The sequence below is a fragment of the Natator depressus genome, chromosome 6 (assembly GCF_965152275.1).
Source record: "Natator depressus isolate rNatDep1 chromosome 6, rNatDep2.hap1, whole genome shotgun sequence".
Taxonomy (NCBI): domain Eukaryota; kingdom Metazoa; phylum Chordata; order Testudines; family Cheloniidae; genus Natator; species Natator depressus.
In genome coordinates this window covers 78355126-78369019 of record NC_134239.1, presented here as the reverse complement: position 1 = coordinate 78369019, position 13894 = coordinate 78355126, and the positions used below count along the sequence as shown (strand labels likewise).

The 13894-nt window shown below is 38.4% G+C and overlaps 1 protein-coding gene across 2 annotated transcripts in view; it reads left to right on the top strand.

Moving 5' to 3' along the window:
* Positions 1 to 12911, top strand: part of STXBP6 (syntaxin binding protein 6) — a 221889-nt gene extending 208978 nt beyond the window's left edge. For both annotated transcript variants that reach the window (XM_074957087.1, XM_074957088.1), the window contains exons 5-6: positions 976 to 1133; positions 9772 to 12911. In XM_074957087.1, the coding sequence (XP_074813188.1) occupies positions 976 to 1133; positions 9772 to 9795 (182 nt within the window). In that variant the 3' untranslated portion in view covers positions 9796 to 12911. The remainder of the gene's footprint in view (positions 1 to 975; positions 1134 to 9771) is intronic.
* The last annotated feature ends 983 nt before the right edge of the window (positions 12912 to 13894 follow it).

The window sequence follows — 13894 nt, the reverse complement described above, 5'->3', positions numbered from 1 at the left end:
TGAGTCTGGGCAGAACCATAAATGTGATGCTTGAATTTGCTGTGATAAGACATGGTAGGAAGAAGACATGATCAAATAGATAAAAGATGACTGCAGCAGCACCATTTTCTATGGAGAGGTGAGATGACAGATGGCCAGGTTTGGCTGAGGGTTTTAGCAATAAGCATAAAGAGGGAGAATACAGATCTTGGTGGTGAGAAAGGGGGAAAAGCAACAGGATGTAATGAAAGCCTGGCTATGAAGGAAAGAGAAAAGAATCACAACGAGGTTATTCACCTAGGGCATGACGAAGGCATGGAGCTGCAAAGAGTGTAAAGAAGGGAGAAAGCAGACAGCGATTTGGAGGAAAGATGATAAATTCATTATTCTGAATATAATAAACTTGATATGGTGACAAGGGGATCCAGGAGGAAGTGTTGTTCTGAGTTGCAAGACTCTAGCCTCTCAAGGAGTACAACATTAGATAACCTTACATAATAGAGATATTGTATAGAATTTTAAGATGAGCTGTTACATTAGTGTGGTGAATTTCTGTGAACAGTTCCACTGACTTACTCAGGTAGTATCCTGAGATGAACTACCGTCATACTGTACCGTAATTTAAAAGATAACACGCCACTAGCAGTAGCACACCATGTTCATTTAGCTATCAGTCATAGTTGCGCTTTCTTATGTTCCTAAATTATATTGTTTTAATGTGGTTTGGTCATAATCTGTTAATGATATGGTTCGGGACAAAATCATGGTGGTGGTCAGGTTTAAGACAACCAAACCCAGATTAGCTGAGGATTCATGTAACTAGATGTCATGTAGTTGGAATGGATTATCAGACATGCTATTCTAGAGTGACTAAATTAAGGGGTGTAAATAACTTCTTTTAATACTTAGAAGAAAAATCTGATAATGTTTTCACATTTTTTTTATGCTGCACTGTGTGTTAACATTGGGTTGCTAATGATACATCTGGCATTTCAGGAAACAGCATACTTCATTCAGCAGCAGACAGTGTGACCAGTGCAGTACAGAAGGCAAGTCAGGCTTTGAATGAGCGTGGCGAAAGGTTAGGTCGGGCAGAAGAAAAGACAGAGGATATGAAAAACAGTGCCCAGCAGTTTGCAGAAACTGCACACAAGGTAAGATTCTTAGTGGAATGGGGATCATAGTAGCTCAAAATGGTGTTTCATGTTTGTTGACCCTCCTCTGCAGGAGGTACAAGTTGCTGGGAACTTTTCAATTGATCACCAAGATTCACAAGTGTGTGATTCCTTTATCTCACAACGTCCCTCAATGACAGGGAAATTCTGGTTTATAATTTCTCTCTCCTATGCAGTAGAGCTGGTGTTCTAATGCTTCCCTTGACTAGTTGTAACTTCCATGTTACAAAATCGAAACAAAAATGTTTAAGTATTTATTTCATCCCCATTCCATGCACACATCTTTCAAGCTGATGTCCCGAGATTTATCCTGAGAGTAACCAATATTAGTTGCTATAGTACGAGGGTTACTTTGTTGATGATCAAATGAAAAAGGAACTGATTTTATAATCTTAATGTCCATTTTATGATAAGGTGAACATCAGAGGAGTTGCAAATGGTATCTCAGCAATATCTTTTAGTCTCTTTCATATTTCAGTCTAAAACTGAGATGGGAAAAGAATAAGTTTTCATTCTGATTTTAAAAAATGACTGCTTGTTGCTGGAGATATGATTTCCCTGCAAGCTAGAAAGGGCTTATCTCTTATAGTGCTGTCTACAGAGACCCTGTGCTGTTCGTAGATGATGGAGAGTCACTGCTGAAGAGTATGCATTTCTTAATCTGGCAGTTTCTGGTCTAATTCTCTGATCTGGCAGTTTCTCGGGCTCCCAGTCTAGCTGTTATATTCACATCTAGCTATTGGGGCGTAAAATACATTCAGAAGTGCTTCTAGGATGTCACAGGGTGGTAAGATATGACTGCAACTAGTGGCCAAGGCACATGAGAGAAAGGGATTACCTGATGTCAGACTGCAGCAGCATCCAATGTTGGAGGGTAATTTTCCAAAATAATTAAACAAAACTTTTACAGAACTTGCAGTTTGAAGAGAAGGTTGGTTTATTTTAATAAGCAAATGCACCTATCCTGTCTAGCTAGATGTTTAGATTTTCATTTCTATACATTAGTGTATAGTAAGAACCCTTCAGGAACCCAGAATTTTTCCTCCCACATCAGTTTTGACTCGTTTCATTTTGCAAATTTTGGTTCACCTTTGTACTAAATATGATAAAATATGTTGCCAAATTTGCCCGATTTCATTTAGTTCCTTGTTTGTGCATGAGTATCATTAGCCATATTAGCATAAATCTGGAAAATGTGTATTCCTCATAGTGTCCCAAAATGTGTCTTGAATTGCAGTGTACATGTTGTAATCTATTTCATTCTCATCCTCATCTTTTTTTTCTTAAAGAGTGACTGTAGTTGAGCTGGTTCTCTTAAGCAGGGCATCTACTCTACCATTGCTAAGCATTTGATACTGAAGATACTGCACCATCTCACAAAGTACATTATGTGCCAGGGATGAAAGTATGCAGAAGTCATATGATTGATACTAGCATGGTAACTACTGTGTGTTCATTACCAGAATCGAAAGCGACCTTAGAAATACTGTTGCAAGGGAGTGGGGTAGAAATTGATACTAAGCTGCAGTGTAAAGGAGGCTTTCTGCATTTAGAAATGCTTTCCAAAAGCACAGGGATTGGAGGGTATCTGTGTTCCAGATGTCAATACTACCTAATAATATACTCTCTAGAGTAATACAGTAAGTTGCTTGTCAGAATAAAATCCATGTATATGCTTCAGAAACATGGAATTTATGGCCTGGATTTATGGAAGAGTCTCTACTGTTCAAGAGGAGTTACTAGCCCCCTCCTTCCCCCAAGTGCTTTTTCAGGGTTGAGTTGCACGGGTGCCTGCATCGAACTGTGTTTTGAAATTCTAAAATTGGTTTATTGCTCACTCGGGAGCTGGCAGAGTTCACGAACATTGAATCCACTTCCATAGAAACAGATTCGTCTTTGTGCCAGTTAGCAAGAATTATTGAAGGCAGTGGTCAAGACTCACCAGCGGCAGCACTGTCCTTCCCCCTGGCAGATACTGACTGCTACTCATTTTTATTGTGTTGGAAGCGGGTAAAGGAAAGTGACTACTGTAAGTCTTAGCCCACTCCAGTTCAAACTGCCATATAGAATTCTGTGAGGGGATCTAATAGGTGTGATTGGTCCCCCCCGTGTCACACACACACCCCACAATGCATGCATTCACATGCTTTCAAAAAAGAGAGAGAGCGAGATTGATATTATAAATATTTAGCCTGACTTCCATCTTTTTTGCCAGTGATCCCTCAACTCTCACACTGAGATGTCCGACAGACTTACCATCATATGTGGAATCCAAAATGGTGCAAAAGAAGCTTCCCTAAGGGCAAGCTCCATGGTGGCCCACCGAGCATGCCGATGAAGTGAGCTGTAGCTCACGAAAGCTTATGCTCAAATAAATTTGTTAGTCTCTAAGGTGCCACAAGTACTCCTTTGCTTGTTGTACTACAGTATATCCTTTTTTCTTTTTTTTTTTTTAAACCTACCATGTATGCAGTGGTTAGATGCCAGTAGTACTTCACTTTGCATTGCAGCAGTAGGAACAGTAGAGCCTGGATAGACATCAGCAGCAGGGTAACTGCTAAGATGAAAGAGAACAGGAAACAGCCAGGAGCTGTGCTGTCCTTCACACTCTTCTCCAACCCATCAATTGCACAGTGTAGGACACAGCCTTAGAGGAAAATAGAACGAAAGGGAGGAAAAACAGACATTTGGTAGCAGGGGAATTAGATGAATTTGGGAGGGAAAGAAGGGGCCCGTTATGAGAAGTTGTTGGTTATTTTCATAGAATATCAGGGTTGGAAGGGACCTCAGGAGGTCATCTAGTCCAACCCCCTGCTTATTTTATTTATTTCTATAGCACTAGTAGTATGAGGTGTTTGCAGTTGTCCTTGTTGTAGGCGTATATGTCAAATTGAGACACTGGGAATTTAAGATGTACTGTATGTTTGGGTGACCTGGATGATAGTGTGTCAGGAGGCTGAAATCTGGGCTCCTGTTTTCTCTGCCCCCAGCTGTGGGCACCAGGGAATTGCAACTGCCCTCACTTAGAAAATGGAGAGCTGCAGTTCAGAATTCGTCCTCTCAGGCAGGGCATCACTACCCAGTTCCTGCAAGCCTTCCCAAAATCCTCTGGAAGAAAGAGGGCGTTGAAGCCCTGATATTCGCCACATAAAGAAACAAGCAGGGGAAAATATTATTGGAAATGGTTTACATTAAAGGGCACAAACGGTCTTTGAATGGAGACTTCAACAGTTCACCATGACAATTCACATTAAAACTGTCACCGTGGACTTGAACAAAAGTGATTACCCTCCCGGAATTTGCCCGGTCGGTCCTTACCACCCTATTTCAGATAACTGGGCAACAATGTGATAAGTCAGTATATGATTTCAGTCGCAGCCCATTCTAATGAAAATAACACAGAACCTGCAGTGATGTATCCATCTGTCCTTATCACTCATTGAAAGTGTGCAATGAAATACAAAAAAAAAGTCAATTTTTCACTTACTCATCATTTTGCGGTGTAGAATTTGAGACCCCTTGTTTTAGAATTTGAGACCCCTTGTGGCTTGTTTTTCAGAAGGTAGGTGCTCAGCACTTTCTGAAATCAGGCCTTTTTCAGGTCTGAAGTTGGGTACCAAAAATCACTAGCCATTTGAGAAAATCATGGCCATTATTTTTTGTTTATGTAGGTGTATACAAAATATAAAAAGTTCATATCCAGACAACTAAGTATCTTTGTTATATGTTAAAAACACAATAAACACATACAAACACAAATTAAATGCAACCACTTCCTTATGAAACTTAAAATATGAACTGTCTTAAAGCAGGAATTGTGATCAGCCCTTTCAGATATGTATAGCTATTTTTTGGCCCCACAACTCTTGGCAGCTCTTACCGCCATTCATCAACTGATGGATATCCCTACAAGGTTACTTGAACAGATTGTGGCAGGTAACACTAAGTGACATTATAAGCCCCATCATAGTCAAATGATTTGGTTATATACTGCAGCTTTCTGGGCTTCAGTTCTTGGAAATAAACTCAAATAATCCAGTGCACACAGTAACCTGGGTCCAGAAAGAGTTCCTTGATTTTAAAAAAAAAAAAAAAAAAAAGCATTCACTTTTTTTAGAAGGGAGTTAAGGCACAGACTCCTGAAAATATACCATGAAAATCCTGTTGTGGATAGTGTTAAGTTTCCAGCATTTCACTTTTCCATAAGTTCATGTTCTCAGATCAGATACAGACCTGATAATTGTTGGGCTTTTTAGTTCACTGCAACCTGGTTCAGGATTGTTTTGTTATTTAATGGTCTTTGTACATGAATAGTTGCATGTTTCTTAGACTAAATTTAGCAACTCAATGCATTGAGCAAGTGTTGTTTGCAGTAGTTGTTAATCAGCATTTTAGCACACTGAATGCAGTATTGAATAGCCTACATTATTAGATGAATGCCTAAAAAGTCAATACAAAGTGTATAATGGAATTTCAAGTAGCCTGGTTGGTGTTGCAAATGTTATTCCTGACCTGAATAGGGAAAATTGCCAGTGGCAAGGGATAGGAAGCAGCATAGGTTTAACCAGAGAAGGGAGAGTCTGAAATCTCTTGTCACAAAAAATCTTGTAATAGCTTCTCAGAAGCTTTTCTTTCTTTCAAGCCCACCATCTCCATAGTTTTCTTCAGTGTTTGGAGTGGAAGAGTTTGGAATAGCATAGGTTAATCATTTTAAAATTAATACATTTATGTTTACGGCAGCCTCCAACCAAAGTTGTCAGGATGCTGTAGAATAGAACAAAACAAAATAAAGGCTGAATAGGACCAATAGCAAGGAACTGAGCAAGGGAGAAGTGAAGGAGCAAACAGAAACTGACAGTTCTGAAGTTCCTATAGTGAGTGATGGTGCACTTTGCATTCGAATGTGTATTAGAAAAACAGAGCTGTCAGGCTTAGGAGCAAGGCAATATCACTCAGTCATATCCTAGTGGCTCCTACTGTTCTATTTTTAAAATACCATTTATTGCCCAGCAATACTGTAGAATTTCTAGCCTCTCAAAACTATTCTCAGGAGCTATACCCACAGTCTATATTGTATTTGCTTAGTACAGTAAAACCTGCAGTAAAGGGCCTTCTTTGATAAGCAACCCCTTATCTTACACTCCCCCATTAAAAAGAAAAGGAGTACTTGTGGCACCTTAGAGACGAACCAATTTATTTGAGCATGAGCTTTCATGAGCTACAGCTCACTTCATCGGATGCATGCTGTAGCTCATGAAAGCTCATGCTCAAATAAATTGGTTAGTCTCTAAGGTGCCACAAGTACTCCTTTTCTTTTTGCGAATACAGACTAACACGTCTCTTACTCTGAATCCCCCATTAAAATATCACCACATGCTTTCCACTACACCTTCCCTTGACTTCTACCCACAACTACCTCGACGTTTCTGGTCCACTTATATGAAGGTGTAAACAGGTTTCACTAGTACATGAAGACTGTATGTGTACGTATAATATTAAAATGTCTGCTAAACACGTGAACAATCATTTTAAAGAGCTAAAAATATTTCTCAAAGCACTACAATATCTTGTAATTTAAGTGATTTCATGTCCTGTCTGCTTAGAACTTTGTCAAATCCACAAATGAAGACCTACTGTGGACAAAAAGGCAGCTGTATTTGTTTCCCACAGGCCCCATAAGGAAAATCCCATTTGGGAATCACAGAACTAAAACATGCAATATAAATTCACATTAAATATTTTTCTTTTGCATGCGGACAGTATGCTTGGTATTGCACAGCTCAAAGATACTAGTATGATATTCAAAGCTAGAAGAATGAGTGTGTGTGTGTTGTGTGTGAGAGAGAGAGAGAGAGAGGTAGAAGGGAAAGTCACCACAACACAAAGCTTTGCCAGAAAAAAAGAATTCTGGAGAACTTCCAGTCCTCATTTTCTAGCCAGTCACTTTCACTTGCTTTCACTATTGTAGCTAAATGCATCTTCTGCAAAGGCTGTCTGTCTGAACCCTGTTTGGAAGTAATGCTGGAATTAGATGGCTAAAAGTTCGTGCTACTCAAGCTTTACTGAGTGATACACATCATGAAAGACCTCGTGCTTGGATTAATATGATCCACTTGCTAAATGTCCTGGCTGTCAGTGGCATGTCTTGACAGTGACACAGATGTTTGGTGGGAATGGTTAGGGAGTTGGCGAACTTGAAAAGTGATGGGGTTATTTACAATAGAATTTATTTTCTTTTTAATTAAGGCAAAGCAGAGAAAAAGTGCTTCTGGTTCACATTCAGGAAGGTAAATAAATGAAGCCTCTTCCCAGAATAAATTAGTGATTTCAGTTAAATAAAATGGGTTGATCATTTTTCACTTCTGCTTTTTCTGTAAAGGGCGGAGCTCCGGCACTGAACTACTACCCCAAATCTTTTCTTGGGTATTGGACAAATGCGTTAGTCCTCCAGTTCTGCAGCATATCTTGGGTCATAGATATCTGCTGCTGGCATTTTGGGTGGCAACGAGAAGAAACAGCATGGCTGCTTCAGCTCTGCTAGCAATCAGAAAGATAATCTGGCCTTTCTCTCCATCAGTGGCCGGAAGCATGGAGTGGATGCCAGAGACTGTGCCTATTCTACTTACTTCTGCTCTGGAATATATGAGGGAGAGCATGAAGGAAAGCCATTGGTCACGGGAGAATGCCCCTGCTTAGAAAAGGGCATCATCACAAGCTGCTCTAATACCAGTTGCACTGCGTGACCCAAATCAGTTATTTGTAAACAGCTTTCTTTCAATATTAATTATACTGAAGCAGAACTTGCTTTAAAATAAGTAAAGGTTATGAATGAATTAAAATTCCCCACAAAGAATAGGAAAGATGCTTATTAAAATTCTGCAGATAATCTCATCACTTCACATGGTCTGGTGGTAATGTGTAGAGCAGCTAACCCAGGTGACCTACTGGCTTGTAGATGCTCGATTGCTTTGGTTTTTTTAATTGGCAAAAAGTTCTTGGGTTTGTTTTTGATGGGCTTTTATGTAATGGAGAAGTAAATTTGTCATTTTTTGTTCATGTTTAATTATTAAACACTTTGGAATAGTTGGACAATCAATACACAGGGCTGAGTCATTGTTATAAAGAATTAAGTGATTTTTTTTTAAATTCTGCATATTTCAGTATTCCAAAACAAATGAGAAAAGTAGGAATCTAATTATGCAGTGTTTTAAATGGTAAAATAATGCTTCTTTGGCAGAATACTGATAATGAACATCACTGTTCATTAACTTTAGAAGAAACAAGCACCAAATTAACATTTGCAAACATTTGTTGCAGCCAATTAAAGTCTCCATTTAGGATGCTTTTCCTGGCAGCATTCTCTAGGCGTAGGCCCCATTTCAAAGAAATGGCTCACATATTTGTATTATTTTAAACTTGTAATTAATTTCACCATTAATATGCTATGACTACATACTGGTGTATTTCACAGCTGTATATTTATACGACTAATCATTATTATACTTACATGTCAAATTAATTTAAGAAATAAGATTGTGTGAATATTGGGTTATAAGGAATTGGAATAATCTTTCTGGAACCTTAAAGTACAGCTTAGTCACCTGTTCAAAGTCTATGTCAGAAGACAAATTACTGGTGGAACTAATAGATTTTTGTTTTGTTTTATTACTGTTTCTCACCTGTAAAGTAGCTCTAGCTGATTGATTCTCAACCTTTTTAATGCCAAGGGATCCCCTTTTCCATACTGTGAGCCCCAAACCCCCCGGGGCTCCCTCTCATATGTCTGTAGTCTAGTGGGAACCTGGAACTATTGATACTAGATAGCAAGAGCTTGCTATCTAAGCCACTTAAAGAAATGTACTTCTCCTAAATGATTATTCATGATGCTTCCAGAAAAGATAGTGGCCATTGACACTGCTTTCTTATGAACATTTTCCAGTAAATTGCTACTTCATTTAAAAACAAACAAAAAAAACTCCTCCATCTCTGTGGGCACTTTAAATCGCCGCCCAAGCTGCCTCTGCTACCCAGGGGCTCTTGCAGCTGGGCTGTGGTGGCAATTTAAAGGGCCCGGGGCTCCAGCCGCTGCCTGGAGCCCCAGGCCCTTTAAATCGCCAGCCTGGGGAAGCCAGTCTGGTATGGCATGGTGTACCGGCTCTTGCCATTTTGCGTTCACCTCTGAGTACATATATCTTTGAAACAGCTTGACCAAAAGACTAATTTGTTTTGACTAGTTAAGCCTCAGGCCTTAGTGGTCTTTTACAGGAAACCTCTATTGGATTGGAGGAGAAATGTGTGTGCCCCCCAGCTCAGACTAGTGAGTCTCTGCTCCTTCTCCCTTCACAGAGAACTGATGCATGGAGCCCCCATAGAGCTGGTTCTGTGAAAGCAGCCAAATCCCTTCCCCACTGAATAGGAGAATGGAGAACAAGGAAAGGCTAATCTGGGCCAAAACTTGGATCTCGTTTCAGGTCTGGCTTTCAACAACCTTTCCACTGGAAAATAGTTTATTTGGAGGATTCCATGTACAGCCCATCTCTAATCCAGATTAGTTGCTTTAGCCAGGAATGGCTATAATTGCAAATAGTGTAACTTTTTCTCTCTCGTTCTTTTTCAGCTTGCCATGAAGCACAAATGTTGAGATACTGCCTGACACAGAGATCTTCCCAAGAGGAACTGCAAAGCTAGGTTCAGCAATTTTTACTGGAGATCCAAACTTTCACCTGCTTTATCCTTCCAACTCAGTGAAGATGCGTTAATCAGTTAACATACAGGAAAAATGTTGCATTTCCACATTTTTATGGTAATTTCACTAAGCAATGCTGCTGTATCTCCAACCTTTATTTTGTATTTAAGTTATTGTAGGTGTTTTTAAAAAACATGGAAACTGGACCAAATGAGAAACTGATCAAGATAAGCACCATCTTATTTTTTCTGGTGTCACACAGGAAGAAGTATTAAATTGGCTACAAGAGGTGTTCCTGTAAAGAAATAAAATCCCAAACAATGGTTACATATTTTTTCCCTTTTGTATAGTGCTAGTGGAATTTGAACGTTGGAATTATGCATCCCAGATGATAATCCTGTAGTGGAAAGCAGACTGATTTGTTATGTGAAACAGCAGACCTGATCATTTCTGCCACTCAGTAGGAATTTTTGTACCAGCATTCAGAAGTGCAAATTTGACTTTCAGATGTGACCCTGCTATCCATGCTGCCTTTTGAAAATATCCTGTTGTACTTTCCAGATTGATTTTTGGATTGTATAATCAAATATAAAGAATGTAACCTTGAGATTTTAAGATCTAAGAAAAATCTGATATTTAAATCTGTACACACAAAATGGTTGTGCCCCATTACCACAGTCTGGAATTTAGCAGTCTTTGCATGGTTTCTTTTTAACTATGATTTCTCTGAATAGGGCCTTTATAAATGAAAGTTTGAAAACAAACTTTCCAAGCTACCAGTTTTTCATAAACTTTACACAGAAAATATTGTTAACATCAAATAGCCTGGAAAAATACCTTCCCATTGCAGATTGATTAACTAAACTATTTTTGATCTATTGTCTTCCTTAACTGACATCTGTTTCCCTCATTTTCCTTCAGAAATTCTCAAGTTATTTATTCATAGGATTAAAATGTGAAGCCAGTACAAGAAGTTATACTTGATTTTACCAAGAGTACACAAACATAAAATGCTAGCTGAGCTTTCAGCCTTCAGCTGTAGTACATTGGTCCTAAGCTGCATGCATCTTCAACATTTTCTGTTCCCCTCTTACTGATGGGCCAGACAGCCAGTGTAATCTGAATATACCGTAGTTTTCATTGTCAATGCAGAATAAGATTTTGCATTATTAATGACATTTTAAAGAGCTTAGAATCTAATAATAAGGCAGTATGTGGGGTGGAGGGAAGAAAGAGAAAAGTAACTAAGAAGGAAATAATAACTCTTGGAAATATCGATATTACAAAAAGGGGACTGAATTGTGAAGAAATTCTAAGTCAACCTACAGAAGTCATCTAGTGAAATGTATAGTATGTAGGTGTATATTTTTAATTATGCTATTTTGTACAAAGTTTTTTAATTGCATAGTGGAAGTTGTTTAGAGGAGGGAGCATGTTTGTCATCTGTTTAGCACTGTAGGATCACATCAAGGACAACCTTGAGAACTGTCACATCCCAAGCTGCCAGCTGGGAAAGAATTTGGCCAGACATAAGCTGCAAGTCAGAACAGGGCCACTAAAGCGTGAGGCCCCAAGCACCACTTGAGCTACTTATGACTAATGCTTGCCTTGAAAGAATCTGTAGCATCACAAGCACAATAGGAAACATTTTAATAAATAGGGCTCTTACTAGAGACCAGCAAGGAAAAAAGCAGTCTCATATTGGGAATTAAACAAAACAAAACGTAAGGTTAGTTCTGGGTTTTTTTAAATGTGTCATTAGAATCTTTTTCAGATGTACAGTACAGTTCTGACAGCAAAGCAGATGTCTTTATCCATTCCCCTCTCTTAGAGTATGTTTAACCTGCAATAAAACGTTTGCAGCTGGCCCGTGTCAGCTGACTCGAGTTTGCAGGGCTCAGGTTGTGGGGTTATACAGCTGCAGTGTAGACCTTCAAGCTCGGTCTGGAGCCTGAGCCCTGGGACACCACAAGCAGGCACGATCCCAGAGACTAGGCTCCAGCCTGAGCCCAAACGTCTACACTGCAATTTTATAGCCCCACAGCTATTCTTACTTTTTTTTTTTTTTTAAACTGTACTCTCAAGGATTTTGCTACCTGATGAAATTGAGGTCATGAGTAGTCAGTATGGAAAGGAGAGTTATATGTTAATGAAAATTCAGTAGTGAGAACTACAACCATAAAAGTAGTTCTACTAAAGAAGAGAGAGAATAGGATTTGAATTGTTGCTATCTAGCTTTTACTCAAAGGTTATAAATAATTTAGAAGAGACGTTTAAACCCCAGATCAGATGTACTTGGGGAGGATGAGTTATTTCAGTTCAGGTAAAAATCCATGGTGCTTGAGGAGGCTACAGGTTTAAACATCTCCTGGGCAGATCAGGTTACAGGCACACTGCTAAATTCCAGATCCCTTTTTCACAAGTTAAACTGTTGTTCTTTAATATGTATGTTTTAGTACCATTAACTGGTTTTCGTAGTTGAGTTTAAATAACTCACTGCATTCAAGAAAGGAAAAGAGATTTATTTGCATTCTGTTTCATTCCTGGTATTCAGTAAACTACTAGATGTAATGGCACTTAGGAAGATTTCGAGGAAGTGTGCTGACATCCCATACTGCAGATAAACTTTACAACATTACACTTCCCTCCTGGAACTTAGCTGTAGTATACAACACTAGTATTAGATATTTGTGTACATAAAATATACAGTAATTCAGGTTAATGTTTCATATTAAAGAATGTATTTGTAAAATGTAACAAGATCAATAGTTTCCTTATTACATTACCTTTTTAAAGTTCTGCAAAGAATAAACATCATGTATTGTTGGACTTGAGACTGCAAAATCTGTCTTAAAGGCTACTTTTGTGGCTAGCAAAAATAGTGCATTCACGTGACAATATTAACAAAATGTGCTCTCTAAACAAGTGATCTTAAAGGTAGGTTTTGCTATTATATGCCAAAATCCATACTTGCAGATATATGTTGTAATTAATTCCTCAGAAGTTCTCAAAAATGTAAAAATAATTTTGTGCCATTCTAAAAAAAGTGGGACCTGCTCTGTTGATTGATTGTCGCAAACCCTACTTTTGTCATTAAACATTTTAACTGTAACAAAAAAAAATGTCCTGGATTATTTGGTGTGTTGTTTTTTGTAGTGGAGATGGGGGGGTTGGTTTTTGTTTTGTTTTGTTCTCCTTTCTTCTAGAAAAGATGTGGTTGTTTACTAATTAAAAAGAAAAATCCAAGTTTTCTCTGTACTATGATCAATAGTTTGCTCTCAAAAGAATATGGTGGTCTACTGGGAAAAACAGTGAAAACTATTTGAAAATATTTTTGTGCCATTCTAGGCTTAAGCATTCTTCTGCTGCATAAAAACTGCTATTGAGCACATGAACACAAATGTAAGTTAATTTTCTACCTAAATGTTGCACTGCTCAGAGAAGTCCATGTTTCTGTTTCACTTCAGTTTTGTTGCAGAACATTTACTCTCTCCTTCACGTGACTAAGTATTACTATACAAGTATGATTGTATTACATAATAAACTCTCTTTAAAGCCAGTTTCTCTCTCACTTGAGGGAAAGATACTGCTCAATTCAAATCATTCCATTGATTTCAGTGAAGCTGCTTGAGGAATAAGGTATTAATCAATATGTATCAGAATCAGTTACCTTCCCCCCTTATTTTTTAATTAAAAATTTTACATTTATCATTACCCAACTAGGAACATCACCTCAAAAATGTCTTTATTTGCTAATATAGCTGCATACCTATATTCAGTGGAAAACTAAAATCCAAGTAAAATTTACATCCATTCAAAATGAAGTTTAAAATAGTAAGTTGTATCTAAATGGATAATACTGTGAAAGAGTAACTCACACCATCTCCTTTGAGAAAGTCAGAAATACTTCCTGGAAGGGAATTCCAATCTATGAGGAAGAAGCCAACCAATTACGAACCTTTCCAGAGGTTACCTACTTAGTGATAGTTTTCCCCACTTCCCCTGCTTTTCCTCCTCCTTCCCTTCCCCTTCCCCTTCCCCTTCCCCCGACTAT